This window comes from Tyto alba, unplaced genomic scaffold (genome assembly GCF_018691265.1).
Source record: "Tyto alba isolate M040663 unplaced genomic scaffold, T.alba_DEE_v4.0 Super-Scaffold_2, whole genome shotgun sequence".
NCBI classification, from domain to species: domain Eukaryota; kingdom Metazoa; phylum Chordata; class Aves; order Strigiformes; family Tytonidae; genus Tyto; species Tyto alba.
In genome coordinates, this window is record NW_024881282.1 from 57,466,408 (window position 1) to 57,488,626 (window position 22,219).

At 39.1% G+C, this 22,219-nt stretch overlaps 1 protein-coding gene across 2 annotated transcripts in view; it reads left to right on the forward strand.

The window, feature by feature from the left end:
- Positions 1–369: 369 nt before the first annotated feature.
- ADAMTS20 (ADAM metallopeptidase with thrombospondin type 1 motif 20) overlaps positions 370–22,219 on the forward strand; it is a 103,845-nt gene continuing 81,995 nt past the window's right edge. For both annotated transcript variants that reach the window (XM_042792774.1, XM_042792775.1), the window contains exons 1-4: positions 370–750; positions 1,083–1,429; positions 14,216–14,378; positions 18,158–18,417. In XM_042792774.1, the coding sequence (XP_042648708.1) occupies positions 657–750; positions 1,083–1,429; positions 14,216–14,378; positions 18,158–18,417 (864 nt within the window). In that variant the 5' untranslated portion in view covers positions 370–656. The remainder of the gene's footprint in view (positions 751–1,082; positions 1,430–14,215; positions 14,379–18,157; positions 18,418–22,219) is intronic.

Below are 22,219 nucleotides of genomic sequence, written 5' to 3' on the forward strand. Positions count from 1 at the left end.
CCTTTGCCCTTCTCAGGGCGAATTCGGCAGCACCAGGCTTCTCAAAAGCCCTTTTTTTTTTTTTTCTTATTCTTACTATTATTTTTTTCCGTAAATGGCACCTCTCTCGGGCTCCGATGGCAGTTGCACGAGGCGGCTTGGGGAGACGGGGCGCCCCCCCTCGCTCCCCACACCCCACCCCTCGGAGGTGCTGAGGGCCCGGCCCGGGGCGGGCGGCGCGTGAAGGGGGAGGAGGTGCCCGCGCGGCGGCCGCGCGCGGGGGCTGCCCTCCGCCATTGGGCAGCTCCTGCCCCGGGGGCGGGCCGGGCCCCGGGGCCCGCTTTGAAGTGCGGGTGCGGGGATGGCCCCCGCCTGAAGGCAGCCGGGCATCTCCGCGCTTCCCCGCCGGTGGCGGGGGCAGGGGCAAGGGAGGAGGAGGAGGCGGCAGCGGCGGAGGAGGAGGAAGAAGAAGAAGAAGAGGAGGAGGAGGAAGGGAAAGGAAAGGAAGGGAAGAAGGGCCGCCCTCACTCGCCCCGGCGGCGGAGAGCGGAGGCGGGGGCCTGGGAGGAGGGGGGAGCATGGAGGAGCCGCGCGGTGCGGGGCCGGCCCCGGCGGCCGGTGGCTGCTGAGGCAGCGGCCCCGGGGGCGCCGCGGGCACGCCCGCCGCGGAGCCAGCCATGCGGGTGGCGGCGAGGTGGCTGGCGGGTCTGCTGTGCCCCCTCTCCGTGCTCGTCGCCGAGTCGTGGGGAGTCCGCTTCCACCCGGGACAAGGTAAACAAGCGGCAACAAAGGCGGCGGAGTGGCCCCGGGGCGGGGGTCCCGGCCCTGCGGCAGGCGCCGTGCCCTGCGGGGCAGCCGCCGCTCCCCCGGCTGCGAGCGGGGAGCGTTTCCTCGCGGGGTGTTGAAGGAGGTGGGGGGGGCGGTTGAGGCGCTGAAGGGCTGCGGTGGGGCCGGAGCGGGGTCTGGCCGGGCGTGCAGGGGGGGTCCCCGTCCGTTCCCCCCCCCCCCCCGCCGCCCCGCTCCTGTCACCCGCCGCGCGGGTGCGGGCGAGGGTCGCTTCGGTGGCGTTGCGGCAGGTTGAGCCTCCCCGCTTTCTGTTGCAGAGACCTTCGTGAAGCAGCTCTCCTCCTACGAAATCATCACACCTGTCCGAGTGAATGAATTCGGCGAGGTTTTCCCTCACACGCGTCACTTCAGCAGGAGGAAGAGGAGCTTGGAGGCACCGCTGGAGCCTGCTGCTTTCCGAACACATTACCAGCTCAGTGCATACGGGCAGGTCTTCCAGCTCAACCTGAGTGCTGATGCAGGCTTTGTTGCTGCTCAGTACACTGTGGTGCACGTAGGGACCTTGCAGAAGCAGCCCTTCCCTGATTTGCGCCACTGTTTCTACCGTGGGCATGTCAATGCACAGGAGATGCACATGGCTGTCTTCAGCATCTGTGGTGGCTTGGTAAGCATGTCAGTTACTACCTCCTGCCTCCGTTCATATACTTCTCCTTCCTGAAAGAAATGTAGTGGGATGCCTTTGCCACAGAACTGAGCTGGAAATTCTCGGGCATCATTCCAAGCAGCTGGTCATGAAATGTCTTGGCATTGGCAGTTTGCGGTCATGATGATACTTTTTTGGTGGGATATACAAATGCTGCTTTCAAAGGATTTGTTGCTGGCCTGTAGTAGAATTCGTTGATGTAACTCCTGACACCAAGAGCATTATAACGGAGGAAAAAACATGACTCAGAAACACAGTAAGCTATTGTTTTGGTAAAATGATGCTGTTAGTTGTCATCAGTTATGTGTTTGTATCTTTATAGATACTGTGTGGTTATGAGAGAGGAATAATGGTGCCCTGCATAAGAAAAGATCTAATACTGATAATTTTCTTCCTCTGCTTTCAGCAAAGCTGTAGAGGTATGTCCTGTTCTAATAGGTGTGCAGCAGCGTTTTCTGATCGCATTTCTGTTAAAAGTGAATGGGAAGCTTCCTACTAACTTCAGTGGGAGTGTGTCTACGGAACTCTGCTTAAGAACTGATCTGTGCAAACAAATCAAAATTCCACTGATACACATTCTTTACTTATCCTTTGATAACACTCCTTATGTCTTCCAGAGTGATAATGAAGAAATAGTATCACACAACTGTCTTATCAAAGCAGTTGTTGCTAAATTTTATAGTTTTGTGTTTATAGTTTTGTGTCTAGAAACGAGATGACTGATACCTAGTGCTATACCACATCACTGTTTATTGAAATGCTGAGGACAAGTATGTGTGACATGCACACTGTAAAAATATGATGTTGTAAATACTGCTGTGAATTTAAGCTGAGGTCGTTCCATGTTTTTTGCAGTCACTCAGGAAAGTAAAGGTGCAAGACTTCTATTTTTGGGAACTGAAAAAAATCCAGCTGCATATTCTAGTCTCTTTCTAGTAGCCTGTAGAAAATAGAATGGAGTTGGCAGGATGTGTGCAGGACAACGTAATGTGTATTAAAAGAAGGTGATATGATGGAAAAGATCAGAAATAATTGGTACATGAGAGAGACACCTCTGTCTTGTGCTTATTCTTGGATATTTGGATATATGCCACCTTGACTCTGGATTGAGGTTTGTAGGCTTGGGCTAGTCCTTGGAAATTACTGGAGAAGTAAGCATTCAAAACCAGTAATTCTGTATTCATCAAAGTTTTGCCTGTATATCCTGCTTTGCAAACAGCTGTCACTGGTTCTTGTCTGCATTATACAAAACCTGACTCAAACCTATACCAAATGTCCCAGTATGTTGCACTAACTCACAGAGGGAGTAGGAATGAGAATGAATCACAGATACAGTGGAGTTTTTCACATTTTTTTCATAGTAGATGCTCATACACAATGGCATTGAGAATAGTGTCATACCTGATATGGAATAAATATGAGAAGTTTTGAAACCTTCTCTTTTCATAACTCTTGCTTATTTTAATTCTGTGCCTGCAAACCATCACCTTTTCTTACTTGAAGGGACCATGTGCACTGAAAATAATTTTCCTGAAAAAATATTTAACTACTGCACTTAAAAGTTGTCTCAGCTACCTGTTTTTCAGTTCTTAAACTCTTCAGCACAAGACCTTGTTCTCTGTAATAATTTGAATGTATCACTTCTCTCTCTCTGTCTCTCCTTTACTACTACATCAGTCTGCATCAGGTATGCTTCTGCTCTGAAATGCCTGAGTACCTTTAAACTGAGACTTTTCCCCTTCTAGATGAGCCTTGTGAACTTTCACTGTAGCTTCCAGCCAAACTTCACGTCCTCAGTCACTGCCTGACTGACAGATTGCCTAGTCTGAGCCACCCACAAAGGTCTTGCTGTCCCGGTGCTCTCAGGACCTTCTCTCAGAAGGCAGACCCAGCCTTGAGTAGGGTGTGTAGCACACCCGGTGTTGTGGCTGCTTTCCCCTCACTAATAAAGCCGGTGAGGTTTTGGGAAGATGAAGAGCCCTGCATGACGTGCTGGTTCACTTTTTGTGGGACATACCGATAGCTTCCCAGGGCGGGACTGTGTGGGGATGAAGAGGTGGTCATAGCCAGCTGGTTGCCTATATCTGTACAGAGTATCCTCCAACCTGACTCAGAACCTGCAGCCTAATGTTCTTCCTCATCCTCATGGATTCAAAGTAAATGTTATACCCTTTGTGTGACTGCCAGGGGAGACAACTTTTTTGGAGTCGAGTGAAGAATGGATGTGAAAGGAGGGAGATAGAGGCCAGGTGGAATTTTCCTGTGTGATCTTGTTCTACCTGAATGCATTTGCAGCTCCCAGGTGGTTCTACTGTCGAAAGTTAGTAAAAATATATATTTTTTTTTTTTTTCTCTAGGTTTTTAAAATTTTGTAGCTTTGTGCATTTGACAAAATGCTTCAAAAATAAGCTAGTCAGTTATTGTTCTTTTATTGAACAGTACCATGCTTCATGAATTTGTGCAAAGGTTTAAGTGGGGCTGCTGCTGAGGTAAGATACTATTTATTGTTAGTGAGACAGTAGAAACCAGACAAGTGACTTGGTAGCTTTGTATTATATTTATTTTAAGTAAAATCCCTTCTCTTTGTAGGATCCCTTTTCCTCAATGCTGAACTTGAGCTTGGTGTATGGAAATTAAAATAGAAGAGATTGCTTTGAACTACTTGGTATAATTTTATCATCCAGCTTTGCATATATAAGGCAATTGTCGTAGACCAATGCTATAAAAGCTAGGGAGGAAAAAAGGACTTGGTCTTAGATAAAGAGGTACAGGAAATTTAATAATGGAATTTTAAAAATTGCTCTGACGATGTGCCAGGGTGATCTGAAGTTAAACCAGGTACTTGTGTTCACTTATCAAGCTTTGCACTGGCTTCATTCACAGCTTAGCTTTTCTCTTTTGTACTCTCAAGTTGAGTGTGTTCTCCCCTTCAAGCTCTGCTTTCCCTTTTCACCCTCAGATAAGCCTTTTTCTGAGTGTGCCAAGAACATGTACAACCCATAGTACCCATGGAGCATTGCTTAATGGCTCCTGACACCCTGTATGCAGTTTTGTCGTGTTACGTTTCAGAGCATGCCCTGGGTTCGGGGATGCAAATGGCAAAAGGAGGTTAGAAGGTCAGCATGGAGTCTGTAGTAATTGCAAGGAGGGAGTGTGTAATTAGGGAAGTTTGAGATGCCGTCAAAGGCAGAAGGTCATTTGGAGTGATGGCCTGGGTGCCTAGTTGAACATCAGATTACAGACAGGCATATTTCTTGCATCTTTAGAGTAATTTTTGAAATTTCATGCTTTTGTTTCACTTTATTTTTGTAAGTTCTATATCTTTTTTTACTTTTATTTCATTAGTCAGTTATAGCTTCCTACAAACATGGGAAACAAGATCTGGTGAGGATGTCCCTGGATGTATGTAGACTAGAGACCTCTCAAATGTTATCCAGCCAGCAAAATCAAAGAGGTAAAAAAAAAAAAAAAAAAATTAAAAATTTAGCTTTCAAAAACATATGGTTTATAAGTTTACGGGCAAATATGAGTAAATATACGAGTGAATAAAATATCTTAAAATGAGGTACCTATTACCATTTATTACTAGAATGAGCCTGCAGTCCCCAGCAGGCCCCTGTGAAGAAAAGAGCTTTATTTTTATTTTTTTTAAATCCTGAATAAATACTATAAAAACCGTTTGTTTAGTCCTTTGAGAAGCCTGGTATTCTTTCTTGGAGGTCAGGAATGTGTTGACTGGTGCTGAGGATAGTTAAAATCATTTATTGTTATCTGGGAGGATGCCTAAGTACCAAAGGTGTTTTATGTGACTCTACTGTGAAAAGGGAAAGGTAAGAAGGGAGGAAACGCATCTTTTTGGGTGCACGGTCTCTGGTGTATAGAGCAACTTCAGATGCTCACTGGCTGGCAAAAGTTAGGAGTAGGAAAGTACATGTGAATTTCTTGCATGGATTTACTGGCTACCAGCTTTCTACAGTCCAGGAAGGCAGGACTGCTTTGTTCTAATGTAGCTTCTGGAGTATAACAAAGTCTGCATCAGCTTCCTCAGGAGCTCAGGGAAGCCCCTTGGCCACGCTCCTTTAGTGTACATCAAGTTTACTTTTGTCTGGAGAATGGCAGGAATATGAACTGAAGTATGGATCTTCAGAATTTCCTCAGTACAAGAGGTTGTGTTTCTTTTTTTATTAATATGGGTCAGTGGATCACCTTTCTTGGAGATTTTGAAAACAATTCTGTCTGCTACTGTGGATTAGCGCAGTGATTCCCTTTAAGGAACAGTAGGCAGTCCTGGAGTTGTCTTAATGAAATGTAATTTTTAATTGTTTGGCTTTTAAAAAAAAAAAAAAAAAAAAGCTAGAAGCTAGTGCTAGCATAGCCAGCATCTAGTTTCTTGTGGGGATCTAGTGAAAGTAACAGACTGCAGATATTTACTCCCCAGTTTTGTTCTGCTTAGCACTAGTAACTTCAATGACTTAAATCACATTGCTTTTCCTAAAAAAGCTTTAACACTTGTCACTGGAAGATATACTTACCTTGACCTCTCTTAATGTTTTAACTTAGGAGCTGTCACTTCAAAAAAGTTGCCCTGAATCTGAAGCGGGGATTAGTTTTTAGCATTCAGGTCACATCTATAAACCTATGAGCATCCATAAGCCACGTACTAGCTTTTATAGGTTTTTATCTTAATGTAGAGATTCCATTATAAGCTAGGAAAAAAAATCATATTGAAATGTCTACTCATGGCAGTCAATTCTTATTCGGACAAACTAAGACTTATTGTTGCTGAATGGCTGACATGATGACTTCCACTTAATAGTTCTGCTTTCACTTGTCATACAGATATACAAGGTGAGACTCCAGCCCTCAATCTCTGCAATATAACAGTCAAAAATTTCAGTGTTCTATTATTACCCTGTGCATTTGTTCTGTCTCTCACCAGCACAAAAAGGTTTCAAGTACAAGGACTGACTTTGCAAGTAAAAGATAAAACGTTTTGTCTTTTTGGGTGTTGTTTTTATAGCTAAACAGAACAAAAAAGGATCAGGAAGTAGACTGAACTCTACCTTCTCTACTTTGAAAGAGTCTAGGTAAAGATTTTTTTTTTTTTTTTGTGAATTTCTGTAATATATAGTCTCACAAGCAGGACCAAATATTTCTACTTCTGTGACACTTGATCTTACATTTTTCAACAAGAGTCTATTTTAATGACTGCAGTTGCCTGAAGTCTTCCTAGTCTTGCTCTGCTGGTCACAGAATGAATGGTACATGTCTTTTACTGTTGCTATCTCATCTCTTTTTGGCTTTGTTTTATTACATATAGACACTAGATGTCTTTCACATACATGTGAGTGGACCATAACACTTGAATTTACTTGAATATGATTCTGTATCTCAACCAGTTTCTGCCTGCCTGCCTTGGCAAAATCACAATTCATTACACAATTTGTTATAAAATAGTAAGACAGCTTAGGACCCCTTGCAGCTGTTATGAAAAACCTGAAACGTCCCTAGTACACTTTCCCCAAGCTCTTTACATCTCTGATTTTCCTGAAACTGTTTGTACAGATGCTGTGTTTTTTACATCTGGACCTGCACAGATCAGTAAATACAAGTGGTAATTGCAATTGTAAACTGAGAAAATATATGGAGTTGTGTGAGTTGTGCAGCTGAAGGTCTGTCACAGAAAATGTCTGTTGGAAGCAGTAGGATATGAGTGTGTCTAGCTTTTCACCAGCAATTCTGCATGAATTGTCCTTTAAGCAGACTGGGACGTGCCTAATAATGTTTTATGTCAAGGACACTCAGCCGTCACTGCCCTAACTTTTGCCCACATCCAGTGTCTGGTAGCCTTTTTCCCCAACAGCTGCTTGAGCACCTTCTGTTTGCCAGATAAATTGACCAGAGGGCTGCAGCCTGCTCTTAACTGCTGCCTTTATAGGAAATCCACAGTTTTTCTCATCATTTGGGGTTTGTGACATGGGTGAATTTGCTGGAAAGCTATGGGCAGCCCTAGGAGATTGGATTTGCATGCACATATATATATATATATGTATGTGTATATATATATGTATGTATATATATATATGTATGTATGTATATATATGTATGTATATATATGTATGTATATATATGTATGTATATGAGTGTGTGTGTGTATAAGCATGTTTATTAAACTTCCAGGGGGAGTACACAGAAGGCATTGTGCATGAACACGAGTGATAGGAGTGTCAGGGCAGGGGAGAGGACACAACATATGGCCCTTTGCTGTCACTAGGTGAGCTAAATTACTGAAGCCGTGTGCAAAACGGATTGTTTGTTTGTTTCTTTTTGTCTTAAGTTAATGCCTTCAGTTCCAGGTGGCAGTCAGCTGTCATGGATCTCAGGGAACTTTCTACTCTTGGGGAATAGATAGGCTTCCCACATGAGATAATGTATCTGCTGTAGTCTCAGTTGTCACTGTTTCAGATGAGTTCTCATGTAGAAAATGGCAAGATTATGGTAGCAAAGTCAGACAGTGTGAGAAGGGGTTATACCTTCAGGGTATACACATTGACAAAAGTATTCAAGGTAACAGGGTGGGTGACTAAAACAGGTGAAAATCTAGCCATACCTTGCATGTACTTAAATGATAACTGCCTGATGGTGCATATGAGCTTGAAAGGACTTTATGGAGCTATTTATCACCCAGTGAGAGAAAAAGGTGGTTCTGCGCGTACTTCAAAAGCATCAAAGCTAAGAAGTTCTCTTTAAACAGAGATAAGTTGCAAAAGTAAATTTGCTTGACATTTACTGAGACAGAAGATTATATGATGGCATTTCCTCCAAGATTAAGCATATGGATCCCCTAGGTCTATGTTCTGTAGGAATACTTAGCTTGTTAATAGTTTATTTATGTGTTGAAAACAAATACCCTAAAAATAAAAAAAAATCAAAGCCAAAAACCTTCTCCTTCCTAAACCCCCCAACCAAACTAATAAAAAAAAAAAGTTTTATAGTTTTATATATATACATTTTGTTTCACCAGTTTCAACAGGGATTGCAGAATAGCTGCTTTTCCATAATGAAATCTCCATGTATATATATATGAACAAAGCTCTTTTGCATAATTTTTAATTGACTTGTCTAGCTTGTTCACTGTGAATTGCATATAAAGGTAAAAATAAATAGCCCATCTCTTTTTCTTCCACTCCAATGAATCTTGTTAATTGCTATGAGGTCTGCTCTTTCCAGCTGATTTTGAGATAGTTATTGTAACAATCTCTGAGTTGTCTGCTATTTAGATAGTCTGTTGTTGTTATGATCTGTATTTAGAAACCCCTGGAATACCATTTTCACCAGGTTTCAGTCAGACTTTATTGCCTAGAATAGCCTTGTATAATGATGTTCAGGATACCTAGTACCAGGTTTTACACTTCCTCCAAGAATATTTACCCTTATGCATTGGCAGTAGGGACACTAGATCCAGATCAGGTGTGAACATACAAATGTGAACGTACAAATAGGTAAGAGCACTTTAGGAGTTTACATGGAATTTAAATTCCAATTTGGAATTATGTAATTTTATTTAACCAGTGGTTAGGTTCATTTCCAGACTGGGGCACTTTGGAGCACAGGTGGGTGCCTCATCAGTTCTGTTCAAGGTGTGATTGCTTTCTGCTCATGAAATCTTAACATCGCAGAATTTGTAAGGAAATGTAGTTAGATCGTAGTTAAAGTTATGATTAAATATATTTTTTCCCTATAATAAGCTTTTAGCATTTTATTTTCTTTCTCTCTAAGATCTTAAAATATAATGTTGCTTTCAATCACTTCTAAAAAGGTGTTCTACCAGAAAACACTCATTGCTAGATATTTCTTCCCACCTGCTTAGCTGGCGTATTATTTATTATTTTATTACTATTTTCTTATTTCTATTACATTAGCTCTAGTTTTAATTAATACATTAGCTTGCAACCACTACCTCTTGTTGTGTTTCTAGCTGAATTATCTTAGAATAGTAATATTTTTTCCAGATATTGGCAGTGTACCATGATCAGATAACCTCTAATACTTTTTTCTTCAGAGAACTCATTAAGCTGCACTGCTTATGTCTTCCATTAGGAAACATTGTAACAGTGGAGCAGGAAGAAAAAGGTGATGGGCTTCTCACATGATTCAGAGGAACTTCAAGTTAACACAAAGTGGAGGGAGGGGAGAGAGCGAAGAGAGAAATATAAAAGGAAGAGATTTTATAATTTACTTTGACCATGAAAGTAGTCTTGCTGCAAACTACTTGCAGGTTTTTGAGTTTGATTTAAGAAGCCATGAGGGCATGAAAAATACTTGAGCGCAGGAGTGGAGCTTACCTGAGAGGGAGTCTGACAGTTTAGAGTCATGTTTTCCAGAACTTCAGTTGTTCTTTTAGCACTTTTCTGAAACCTTTCCAATTTTGCTGTTGGACATATTAAGATTAATTCCATGTTTCTGAAACCTTCTATATATCCCTTATGTTTTCCATGTGTTCTACGAAGTTGGTGTTATACACAAGGATGTAATTTGTATATGAGCATGGTACATACTTTAACCATAACTTCTGCAATACTTATTTCTACTGCTCTTGGAATAGAGCACATACATTGATTAAGACTGTACAGTTTTAAGCCACTAAGACATACTGTATATAGTGAGTAGCTGTGTTGATCCATTGAACTTTGATTTAATATAAAGTGTGTAGCTCATCCAGAGTATTTTAAATCCAGTAAATAAATTATCTTTGTAATGGGGGTTTTCTCATAAATTTCCTCAAATCTATGCATGTGCATAGTCCTGAGTAGTACTCCCCTCTTTGGACCACTTATTTGTGATGTGCAAGAGACTGTTTTCAATTTTGTACTCTGCTTCTACTGAAGAGATCTTTTAAATGTACTTTTACCTCTTTATCTGAGAACAGAAATAGAATGTTTCAGTCAGATTTCTTGTTATATGATTTGAGAGGTGTATGTAGGTGATAAGTAAATCCAGTTCATTTGATTTCATTTCCTGCAAATGCTTGGGCTCCTGTTTCAGCAACCTGCCTCCATATATCTAAGTGACTGTTTTATTTGGTTTTATCAAAAGTATTTTTCATTTGGATCTCACAGCCCCTTTCCCTGTGTGCCTAACTTGCAGTAATGGCTCCGCTTGTATCAGCAGAGTCTGTCACCAGATTAAGTATCACTTTCATGAATGAAGGACTGTAAGACAGACAGTGTAGCTGGTGAGTGAATTTTTGTAGACCTACGTGTTAGGAAAATGAGGAGATAACCATGTGTAGCTAATCAAAATCCATCTTTAGTCTTCACAGAGAATTTAAAGGGTTGGAATTGGTGGCTTCAAGCTCAATGTCTGCTTGGGTTTTAAATGACAAATATCATATAGCCTTCTTAAGATAGAGCACTGTTTAGATCTCTTTTCCTCTGCTCTTTCATACATGCAATATAATGAGTTCTTCTCAACTTGGATAGGGGATGTGCACAAAATTTATTGTAGACTTCTGGCGGGAGCTCTTCCTAATTAGTGGTAGTAGTTACTTGTTTATATGTTGTTGAATCTCAAGCCTTAAGGACACTATTGTGCCACCTTGTATTAATCTTTTATTTAGAACAAAAAGCTAAGAGCAAATCTGAGGTCATGAAATATAATATAGGATTCTTCTTTTCCAGCTGTCTGTCTTAACTATTTGGTCTATAAGTTTATGGTATGTTTTATATCATCTTGAGTATAAAGGAAGAGACTTCATTCTTTTGCTTTCTAGGCAATTTCTATAATCATTTACTGTGAAGATGAGCACAGTTACTGTTACTTCCGAGTATCTTTTAAAAGAGGGAGAGTTCCCTGTGGTGTGGGTGGTTTTTTTTTGTTTTTGTTTTTTTTTTTTTTTTTTTTTTCCCTCCCCTGATGGCTTCATTGTGTCTTTTTTCAACACAGGATTCTGGATTTCAGTTGATACATGTATCAGTTCTGAGATACTTAACATCAGGGTAATGAAAGTTGAGCCACAGATGCTGACAGGCATTTTATATTGTTTATTCATTGTTAGGCTCAGCTTGATGCACAGGCTTTGGAGCACCATTCTGAGTTGCTTGGTGGGCTGGTTTTACAGTAAGATCTTGCTGATATGAATCTGCTTTTCTTTTTTTTTTTTTTTCCAGGAAAAAAAATTTCCAGATGACCTTAACAATTTCTATTAAAAAAAATCTTTGGTAGGATTTTTAAATGTACAGAAGAGTTGGTACACAGTGCACCTGATTTCCATTGCTAGTGCTTAAATGAAGTGTGGGGTGTATATCTAGAGGAGGGGCAAAGCAGAAATACCGCTTTTGGAGTATCAGCAATGCCAGATTGACTTTGATTAGTCATGATGCCTGATGTTGACTTTTTCCCAATCCACTGGATAGGATAATGCATGCATAAAGATGGTTTTGGATTCCTAGATAGGATTTTCCTCTGGTAGCACTTGGTTGCATGAGGATGTGGTCAGGAGTCTTGAGTGGAATTTTCACAGTGATCAGACTCACTCAAAAGCATATCTTAGTGATTTTTTTTTTTTTTTTGAGTGTGAAATGGTAGAAAAATATAGTCTTGTTCTTGTAGCTCATCTTTTCCAGCCAAAGTCTGATATTCTGGAAGATGAGTTAGGTTTAAATTGTAGCACAGACTCTTTCTTTATTAGTTCTGTGCTACTATTCTCATGATCGGTATGTTTGTTGTAGGTGAAACCATTTCTTTGTAAAATCTGAAAGCCTGTTAGTTGGAAAAGCCATTGAAGAAAAAATAGAGAATAGCTGCTCTAGCTATTAGGAGAAGGAGGGAAGTAAAATGTGTGTGTGGAATAAAGCAGTAGCAATAAAGTTTTTGCTAAAATCAAAATAACATTTTAAATGTCTCTTGTCTAGAAATAGGGTTTATGGTGTATCAGGAGAAAAGAATTAATTAGCATATTAGCGTTCACAAATAGTATGGGGTAAAATTTATCATGTTCTGGTAATTGGGACTTCAGTAATTTATATAATAAACATCAACATGAATCTTAGCATCAGTTCTTGCTGCTTTGTCCCTGAGTCACAGGCAGCTCTTGTCTGTCCCTGTCATTTTGCCCAGAAGGTTGCACCTACTTAGGACTAATGGACAAGCTGTGGCATATCTGTTTTCATGAGGCCCTTTACAAGGAGGCACATAGCATTCTCAGTATGCTTGGTCTGCTGTCCTCCACAAATCATATGTCCTGGAAACACTGGATGTGAGAAGGCCGAACTGAACATATAAAGGATCCACCATGAAGCCTACTTGCAAAGAATTTAAATTAAACTGAGGGGAAGAAGTGTTTAAATCTAACTCGCAGAAACAGTCTTGAAAGGAAAATACTAATTAGCTGAGTCTTTCATTCTGCAACAAATGTGAATCAGAGGATCCAACCACAGTGGGTTTACAATAACTGTGATTTTGGATATATGTCCACTATGCATCACTCAAGATTGCAGATAGTCTGACATATGCCTGAAGCCTAACAGACTTTTAAACATAGAAAACTGGTAATTCCTTGAAGGATCATAAATTCAAGGGGTATTATAATTCCAGTACAATACCCTGGGCACTATGGTAGTCTGTAGCAGATTTTAAGAGCATTTGGATGTTGTTTGAAAAGAAATCCCACACTGTTCTCACTTCTCATGTATCTTGCTCTGTCATTCTTTCTATAACCTCATGTTTCAAGATTGACATGAACACTTAATTTCTTAAACCATATTATGTAGATTATGACTACTCTCTTATTGGTCAACATACCTCACTAATATGGCAAAACAGCTAACAGGATGCAGTGCACTTGCTCACTCTAGGCATTTAATTGGCAGAAGTGATGAAGTTGCCAAAAACTCTGAAAATAATTTGATTAATTTCTTACATGTTTTTTCCTCCTCCTTATCTCCTGAGATAAAGTACTTAAAATATGGGAAACTATGAATTTAGTTAGAAGTGCAGTGAAAAAGAAGAGGTCCTGTTTTAAAATTTCATAAATGAATGGATTAGGGGGTGAGAACATGGGAGAAGGGAGCTTAATTTTTGTTCTTTTTCTCTGTATGTGTGCCAGTGCTTTTGTTAATAATCAGGTTCCTTTGGTTCCCATTACATAGTTACTTGTGTGTGTCTGCTGTAGAGGAGGGGGAAAAATTCGAGGTGAAAAACACATTAGTGAAACTGTCAACTTTGAATAGCTGGAGCTTCTTTCAAAGTCTTTAAAAAGAATATCAGGTTATCACCGTTTCTAATCTATGGGCAAAATACAATTTTAGAAGAAAAATACATAAAGGCTAGAGGACAGCGAATCAGTCTAGAATTTAGACAACACTCAAATGCAGGATTTCTTGATAGCCACTGCTCCCTTTTGCTTGGTTATACCTAGATCCTCTTTACTTTTCTGATCTCCTTTGTTTCATTAACTCTGTATGGTGATAGTCTATGATACATTGTTAATAAGCAAGGTAGTCTGTTATGAGTTGTTCTGGTGGGACCAGACTCTGGAAACAAACTTCTCTTTGTCTTACCTTCAAGATTCCATCTCCAGCTTCCACTGAAGCTTCCACTCTCTCAAATGCAAATTTACTTCCATTATTTTCAAAATAATATCATAAACATCTTATTTGAATAAAAATTATTTTTATATTGATTTATTTTTTATTATATTGATTCATTTTTAGTGGAAAATAAATCAGTTACTTCTCTTACTTTCAGATGGGCACCTTTAAGGCACATGATGGTGAATATTTTTTAGAACCTCTGATGAAAGCGGATGGAGGTGAACATGAAGATGAGCATAACAAACCACATCTTATATACAGGCATGAAGAACTTAAAAAAAAGTATGAGAAATCCCATAAACCTTGCCAAGTTTCAGGTATAGTTGTACTTTAAATTTCAATGTGACTTTTTTCAAATGTCAGATTTTTTTTTTCTTTACTAATATTAAATCTTGTCTTTTTTTTAAAGATTATTTATCTCCAGATTGTTCCATTAGAAGCTACAAATTTCTTTCATGTAGGCTTGGCAGCCATTTTTTTTTTTTTTTGTTTTGTTTTTTTTCTGCCAGTGGCTAATTCAAATGTAGGCCAAAATGTGCATGTAAAAAGACCCTAAAATTCATGATATTGTGATAACTTCTCTGTGGGTTTACTTTTACACCTCTGTTGTCCCATATGTAAACATTTAAAGAATAGATCTGCAGGAGTTGTTGCTTATATTCACAAAAGATAACGAACTTCTTTCAATTTAACAGGTAATGCAAGATATCTGTCTCCCTTAATAATGGAAGTATCTAATATTACCCATTAATGTAGATTTTTGTCCTTATGAGTGTTTTAATAATTTACTCATACTACATTGTAATAATTTTTTAGTTTCAGTTAAAATGGAGTAATTTACAAGCATACTATTAGGATATGGGGCAAGTGTATGGTTGTTCTTTCATAGCTTCACAGTATATAGGTTAATGATTAAGCAAAGTAAGTTAAGAGTGAGAACATATGCAGTGAAAGTGAGTATGAAGGACAAAAAAGCTTTATTTAAGCCATGAAGCAGTGGGTAGAAAGCACTGTGCTTTAACGTGTTTTTTAGTGGGGCAGAAAACTCAGTGGTTTTTCATAGTTATGCATGCATCTTTGTAGTTGGAAAATAGTATGATGTGAAAAAGGCACCTGCAGCTACAATCAAAGTACAAAAACTAGACAAAAGAATGGGATTAAAAAGGATTTATTTGAGATTGTAGGTGTCCATAGACCCATTCTAAACACTGAGATACCATCTGCTTTGAGATATAATAATGTAGAAGCCTTTGAAGATCTTGCCTGAGCAATGCACTTCTTAACCTTTACTATTATACTAGTACCATTTAAAAAATATTTTTCATTGTGTTGGAAACTTTAAGGCTATTGACATAAATGCTTTTCTTTTGCTTTTGATAGAAGCATACAGGCTTTGTTTATTGGGCTTCAAAGAAAGCACAACTGGGTGGAGATTCACAATAGGAGAAAGCAGCTTATATTTGGTTCAGCTTGGCATTTAGAAACATCCTGTCTAATTAAAATTCTATACCTTTCATGAGATTGGAATTTGCATTTATGCATTTTTGAATGTACTTGCACTTCAGGGATGATTAAGCAAAGCTGAGTACATAAATATGACTATCTGAAGAGGAGGAATATAATACCATTCCAATTTTATTTCCTTAGGGAACATCTGTCTAGATGTTTGAAAATGATAAATAGCAAAAATAATGGTGTAGCTTGAGTAGCTAGTGATTTTAATTTTGGAAAATTATTAAAGCATATTTTATACTTGGAAACAATATGCTGAGAACTCTGATTTTCTGTATATATTAAGGCCAGAAAGCAACCATTATGATCTTGCATTCAACAAATGCTAGTGAAAGGTATTTCTTTTCTTTAGCTATATTTTAGGAAGCTGATGCTATCTATTAATTTATTGTCCTTGCAGAACAAGTAGTTAATCCTTTGTTTGAAAATCAGACAATTCTTATTTCTGATTCTCTTTTTAATGATGAATATTATGTATGGAATCAAAGTAGAGGTTTTGCAGTTGTGGTGTGGGTTTTTTTGATTTTTTTTTTTTTTGTGGTTTTGTTTGTTTGGTTTTTTGTTTGTGTGGGTTTTTTTTTTTTTTTTCCATGTTGCATATGATAATTCTATTGAATAAGCAACCTAGTGTGAGAAAGTCTCCAAGCATTAAGAACATGGTCATTCCCCCCTTTCTGTTTATTTGACCAACTACAAAAGATTGTGAGCCAGGGATTACTGTAATTTTTGGAGGAGCAAGGTTGCAGAGATGTTCATGGAGAAAAACCTCATGTTGTATTTCTGTCCTTATTAAAGGAGACAAATCTCTTCTTTATGTTAGTCTTGCCTGGTTGTTCGTATCCTTCCTTTAAGGAGGAGCAGAGGGTATCTAGCAATACTTCTGATCATGAGAGTTTCTCTAGTAAGTGAACCTTGAGAGAGAATATGGAGAGGAGTAGCATTCAGTACATCTTTTTTGTTTGAAATTGGACCATGATAGTTACTTCTAAAATTGTCTAGTATATTCCTCATTTTATCCTGGTTTCTTCTAAACTAACTTGTTGATGAAAAATTAATTGAAAACACTGGTGCAAACCTTACTCAACTCAGGATAGGACATCTGCTGCACTTCCTCTGTCCATAAATCCTGTTTCCTTAATACAGAGAAGCTCATCTGAGTTTACCATAATGTTTTTGGCAAATAAGACGGCTATTACTCATCCACTTGTTGATTTCTGGTGTTTATAAACAAACTTAATCTGATTTGTTCTGGTATTAAATTGGTTTTGGCTGGTCCATAAATTCAGGTTGTCTTTAAACTCCTACTTCAAGTATAGATTGTTTCCTGTTTTGCCAAGTACTCTGAAATCTCAGATACCTTCTGTGACCTAGTAAAGATAATGTACATATGAGATTGCTTCAGCCAGTTCTCTTCAGTGCATCAAACTTGGTCAGTCTGAACACATCTAATACGTGTAGGTACTCATGAACAATATCCTTTTCAAAGCTAGTCCCCTAATTTTCCCCTCGTTATTGTTAGTGCTAATAGTTTTTGAAATTATTATAGCTATAGTTTGTGACTAACTTCTAGATAATTACTCAGCAAATTTTTAGGTGCTTAGTGTTGTCCTTCTGCTGTTGTTTTCTGGCTATACTCTGCCCTAACTTTAAAGATGACAGAGTACTGATCTGTCAAGTTCCTCCCAAGTTGAGGGTGACAGAGTTGGGATCTCTGAATTCTTGATTCAGGGTTGTAGTCACTAAGTCATTAGAATTAAAGGATTAGTAGACCTGTCCTTTGGCAGCTACTTTTAAGAGGAAGTCCAGCTTCCAGAAAGGTGGTGGATGTTTGTTCTGAGGGGGCTGAAGTGTCTAGTTAGGAGCTTAAGTTCTGGAGAGTAGAGAGAATTCAGATATGTATTTTTGTGGGGTATTGCTAAGGTGACACCCTGATCAATGCATGGTTTTTATGTATTGGACATCAGAAGACTCTGGTGTCTGGGCTATACAGCATAACCTAAAGTATTAGAGTACTTAGTTTGGAGGTATCTGGGTAAGTTCTGTATTTCCTTTAGAACCTGATGCTACAAAGCTGTCAAGGAAGTCACTGAAGGCTTTTGATGTGTCCTTGCTTATGAAGTAAACTCTATTTATATAAAAATAATGCTATATAAATGAAAAAGTCAGTAGGGATGTGAATTAAGGACTTAGGTTCAGTCTTTGATTCTGTTGGTGTCAAAGGTTTATGTGTAAAAATACATATTTTGTTTAATTACCTTGCTTCCTTGGCACTGCTTAAACTGTAGTGCTAATCTTCTTCCAGCCTGCCTGTTTGGATTATACTGCATTCTAGGAACTGTATAATACTGCTCTCTCAACTATTTTTTTAACAATGAATCCATCTATGATAAACTATATGGTAATTTATAAGATGTCTAATTAGATGTTTCTACTGCAGCCTTCCATGTTTAATATTTTTTTTTTTAATTCTTGCACAGGTTCTCTTGGAATAAGTTTGCTTTGGGTGTTTTGGGCAGCCTTTTGCTTCTTTTTCTCTTTAAATTTGGAAACTGCATTCAACAGTGAATATTTTTTTACTTTATAGAAAAAGAGTTGAAGAAGAGCACTTTATTACATCCAACCTTCAGCAGTTTAAATGAAGAGAGCAATGTTTTACAGAAGTCTCTCAGTTTGAAGTATGCTTTAAATAACCTCTCTATAGAGGATGGTGGCAATCCACATTCCAGGAAAAAACGTTTTCTTTCCTATCCAAGATATGTAGAAGTGATGGTTACAGCTGACACCAAAATGGTTCGTCACCATGGGCAGAATTTACAGCACTACATACTAACACTGATGTCAATAGTAAGTACACTTAAGTTCTTAAATATTAGCATTTCCACTTCTGTTATTTTGTTTTCTCTTCTGCAACCTCCTTGTCTTCTGGTATGACTGAATTCTGTATTAAAAGAAAGAGATTCTATAAACATAAAATCACCCCATAGGGCCAAAACTTAAAATCATGGATCTTTTTAGTTTAATGCAGTAAGGTGTGTAGGTGAAATGCTGTGCCTTATTTCCTGATTTGCTGTTGCATTAGAAGAATGCTTAAGCTTCAGTGAGTTAAACATATGGATTGATTACAGCAGACAGAGGTTAAAAGGCATTGTGGAAAAAATGCTCGGTTATAGTAATCCTAGTTTTTTCAAGTAATTTCAAATTAATAAGGGTCAGACTTTGAGTTGGCATAATTTAGTTGAGCTCTCTCTGTGGTGAATTCTTTCTTGAACCAAAAAAACGCTTCTTGTATTGATTTAGGATATAATACAGTAAGCTGTAAAATCAAAAGGTTTACCATGACATCTGTTGAACTCCTTTTTAGGAAAAGGCGTGCTAAAATATTCTGCATAGTAATTATGTCCAGATTTATGTCCTTCCATGTATTCAAGAAGTCCATTTTACTTGAAACTGCATCTAACTTTGGGCTTACAAATTAAGACACCTACATATAGGTACCTGGAGATATCTGCTTTAAATAAGAGAGCCATTCACTTGACCAACAAGACGTCTACCTGTGGATGAACAGAATAGCTCTCTAGTTTCCACTAGGATCAATTAATTTGCTTTGTAGAAATGTCCAGTGCCATTTAGGATGCCATAGGACATCTGACTTGGCCTCAGCTGCTGCTTCCTGAAGGTGTTCAAGTCTCCTGTAGATCGTGTTGTATCTGCCAGTTCTGTATAGGTGTCTGATAATCTATAGAATCTGAAGTGGCACTAGATAATGTGTAGTTAGGCAGCTGAAATGTGTTCTGTTCACTCTAATGTTTAGATCTTTGTCTGATGGCAGTAGAGGTGCTGATACCTATTACACAGATCTAATTGTAGAAGATTGGATTATAAGAAAAATAATGAAATTTTAAGGGAGATTAACATATGTTAATTTGATAAAGTCTTATTTTTTTTTTTCTACCAGCAGTGGTGTGAAGTTTTGAAAGTTCATGTATTACCAAAAAGAAAACTCAGTATTTAAAGGTAGATTTTTATTTTTCCTTTAACTTATAGTACAGACTGAATTCGGAATCCTTTCAGAAACAACTGATCCCAAAGATGCCATATCTTATAAAGTTACTTTTTTAATAGAGCTGTACTTCATTTTGCACTTCATACCAAAATGAAGTGGTCAAAACACTATTTTAAAATGAAATCTTTTTTTTACAAAGCTTTACAGTAAGATGAAATTAAACAACTATTTTATAATTTCCATGAGGTATTGTGATTTCAACTAATTTAATTCCTGGTATTCTTTAAGAACAACCACAGTTCCTGCATCTGTAGATGGTGTACATTCAACCACTATTCCTTATGGTGCAATGTATCTTGTCTTTTTACTTACATGATTGGACTTCTAGGTAAATAGGATATGCATTGTATAATTGCTGCTAAAGAGAGTCTATATGAACTGTGTTTAAGGTCCTAGCATTTAACATTATATATGTGTGTGTGTATATATATATATGAGTGAAAGAATACCAGTTTTTGCTAAAAAGCTTGTGATTTCATTCTTGCGCTTACTTATCTATACTGTAAAACTAGGGCTCAGGGCAGTTATTACTGTCTTTCAGGTAATGGCATACAATAAAACACTACATCTTTAATGTGAATTTAATATCTTTGAATACCACAGTAGATTAGATAGTAAGATGTTGTCCTGGGTTGAGCGAGTGGTGGAGTTTTTTTGGTGGCAGGGGAGGGGGCTATAGGGGTCGCCCCCTGTGAGAAGCTTCTCAAAGCTCCCCCAGCTCCATGTCAGCTCCACCTCTGCTCGAAAACTGAGCCAATCAGCTGCGCCTCTGCAATAACGTATTTAAGAAGGGACCTGGTGATGAGCAGTGGGACTTGTGAGGAGGAGTTGCAGCAGCTGCGTGAACACCAAGGTCAGTGGAGGAACAGAGGAAGAAAGGAGGGGGGAGGTGTGCCGGAGCAGAGACCCCCCTGTATCCTGTGGTGAGACGGCAGGGCGGCCCCCCCTGCCACCCATGAAGATCTACGGTGGAGCAGACATTGATTTATGGCCTGTGCTTTTCACCTGGTTGATCAAGGTGCTGTGCCCGAAGAAGGCCGGGGTCTCGTGGGAAAAGGCAGCCCCACTGCTGTAATTCAGTGCTGGGAGGATTGCAGCGTGCAGGGGTGTCCCACACCGGAGCAGCTCGGGAAGGGCTGCAGCCGTGGGAGGGAATCCAGTTGGAGAAAGTTGGTGACCCATGACGGAGCAGTGTGGGGAACGCTGTGGCCCGTGGGAGGGACTCATGTCTGAGAAAGTTTGTGGAGGACTGTCTCCTGTGAGAGGGGGACCACGATGGAGCAGGGGGAACAAGTTCCAGAAGCTCCCCCCACTGAAGATGGAGAGAGTGGCAGCGCTGACTGCACCCCCCATTCCCTGCCCCTGCGCCACTGGGGGAGGAGGTAGAGATATCGGGAGCAGAGCTGATCCCGGGAAGAAGGGAGGGGTGGGGGGAAGGTGTTCTCAAGATGTGGCAATGCTTCTCACTGTCCTACTCTGTTATGTGTTGTTAGTGTCTATAATAAATGTATGTTTTTTTTTTTTCTTCCCCTCACGAGTCTGCCTTTTGCTCGTGCCCATAAAGGGCAATTTTTCCCCATCCCAGTCCTATCTCGAACCCCAAGCCTGGCTCTCTGTCCCTTCTTATTGCTGGAAGAGAAGGGAGAGAGAGTGGCTGTGTGGTGGTTGTCTGCTGACCAGGCTCAAACCACGACATGTATAGCTGGCATCTTCTGGCAACTCTTTTTCCACATGTACATCTGCTACTTTGGAAGGTAATCTTAAAACTTCAGAATGTGATTTCTAGAAACATTTAGCTTTTAGGAATGCAGATTGGTGGTTTTTTTTTGTTTGGTGTTGTTTTTTTTTTTTTGTTTTGTTTTTTTTTTTTTTTTTTAATATAAAATCAGATCTTAATCCTGAAATATTTTCTTCAGAGTCCAGTTAACTTTCTCCCCACCTCACCCCAAGAATATGTATCCCAGCTCATATCCCTCCTCTTTGAAGCATTTCAGTGATGTTGTAGAATCGCAGAGTAATTTAACTTGTAAGGGACCTTTGGCAGTCATCTGGTCCAAGCCTATACTCATATTGCTTTGTCAAACAAATCAAATAATGCATATGAAGACACAGTCTTCAGTTTCTTTTTTTCTCTTCCTTCTCCTTCCCTATAATACTTACTTTTTTCAGTAAGCTAGTAATAAATGTGAAGAATAGGAACACAGATGACTACCAGTTTTTGCTATGTAATCTGTATTAGAATTCATCATTATGCTGGTGGATCATTTCTTGACCACAGCTTTTAGTGTTTGAAATAGAACCATTATTAGTCTTATTTCATTATGCATAAAGGGAAGAAATTAAACTATTTTATCCTTTCTGCCATTCTACAGATAGTTTTGATTATTAAATTTAACTGGTACTTATGTCTGGTCAAGCAACTTCTCCTGTTATGGGAAATTGTCAGGTTGCTGGCATTTTAAATGAATCAAGCATTATACTCTACTCCTATAATCTTTCTGAAACTTTTAAGGATATTCAGTTTTGGCTTGGATTTTAAAGAAACCTAAAAAGTTTAAGCATATAAATCCCATTAAATTTTAA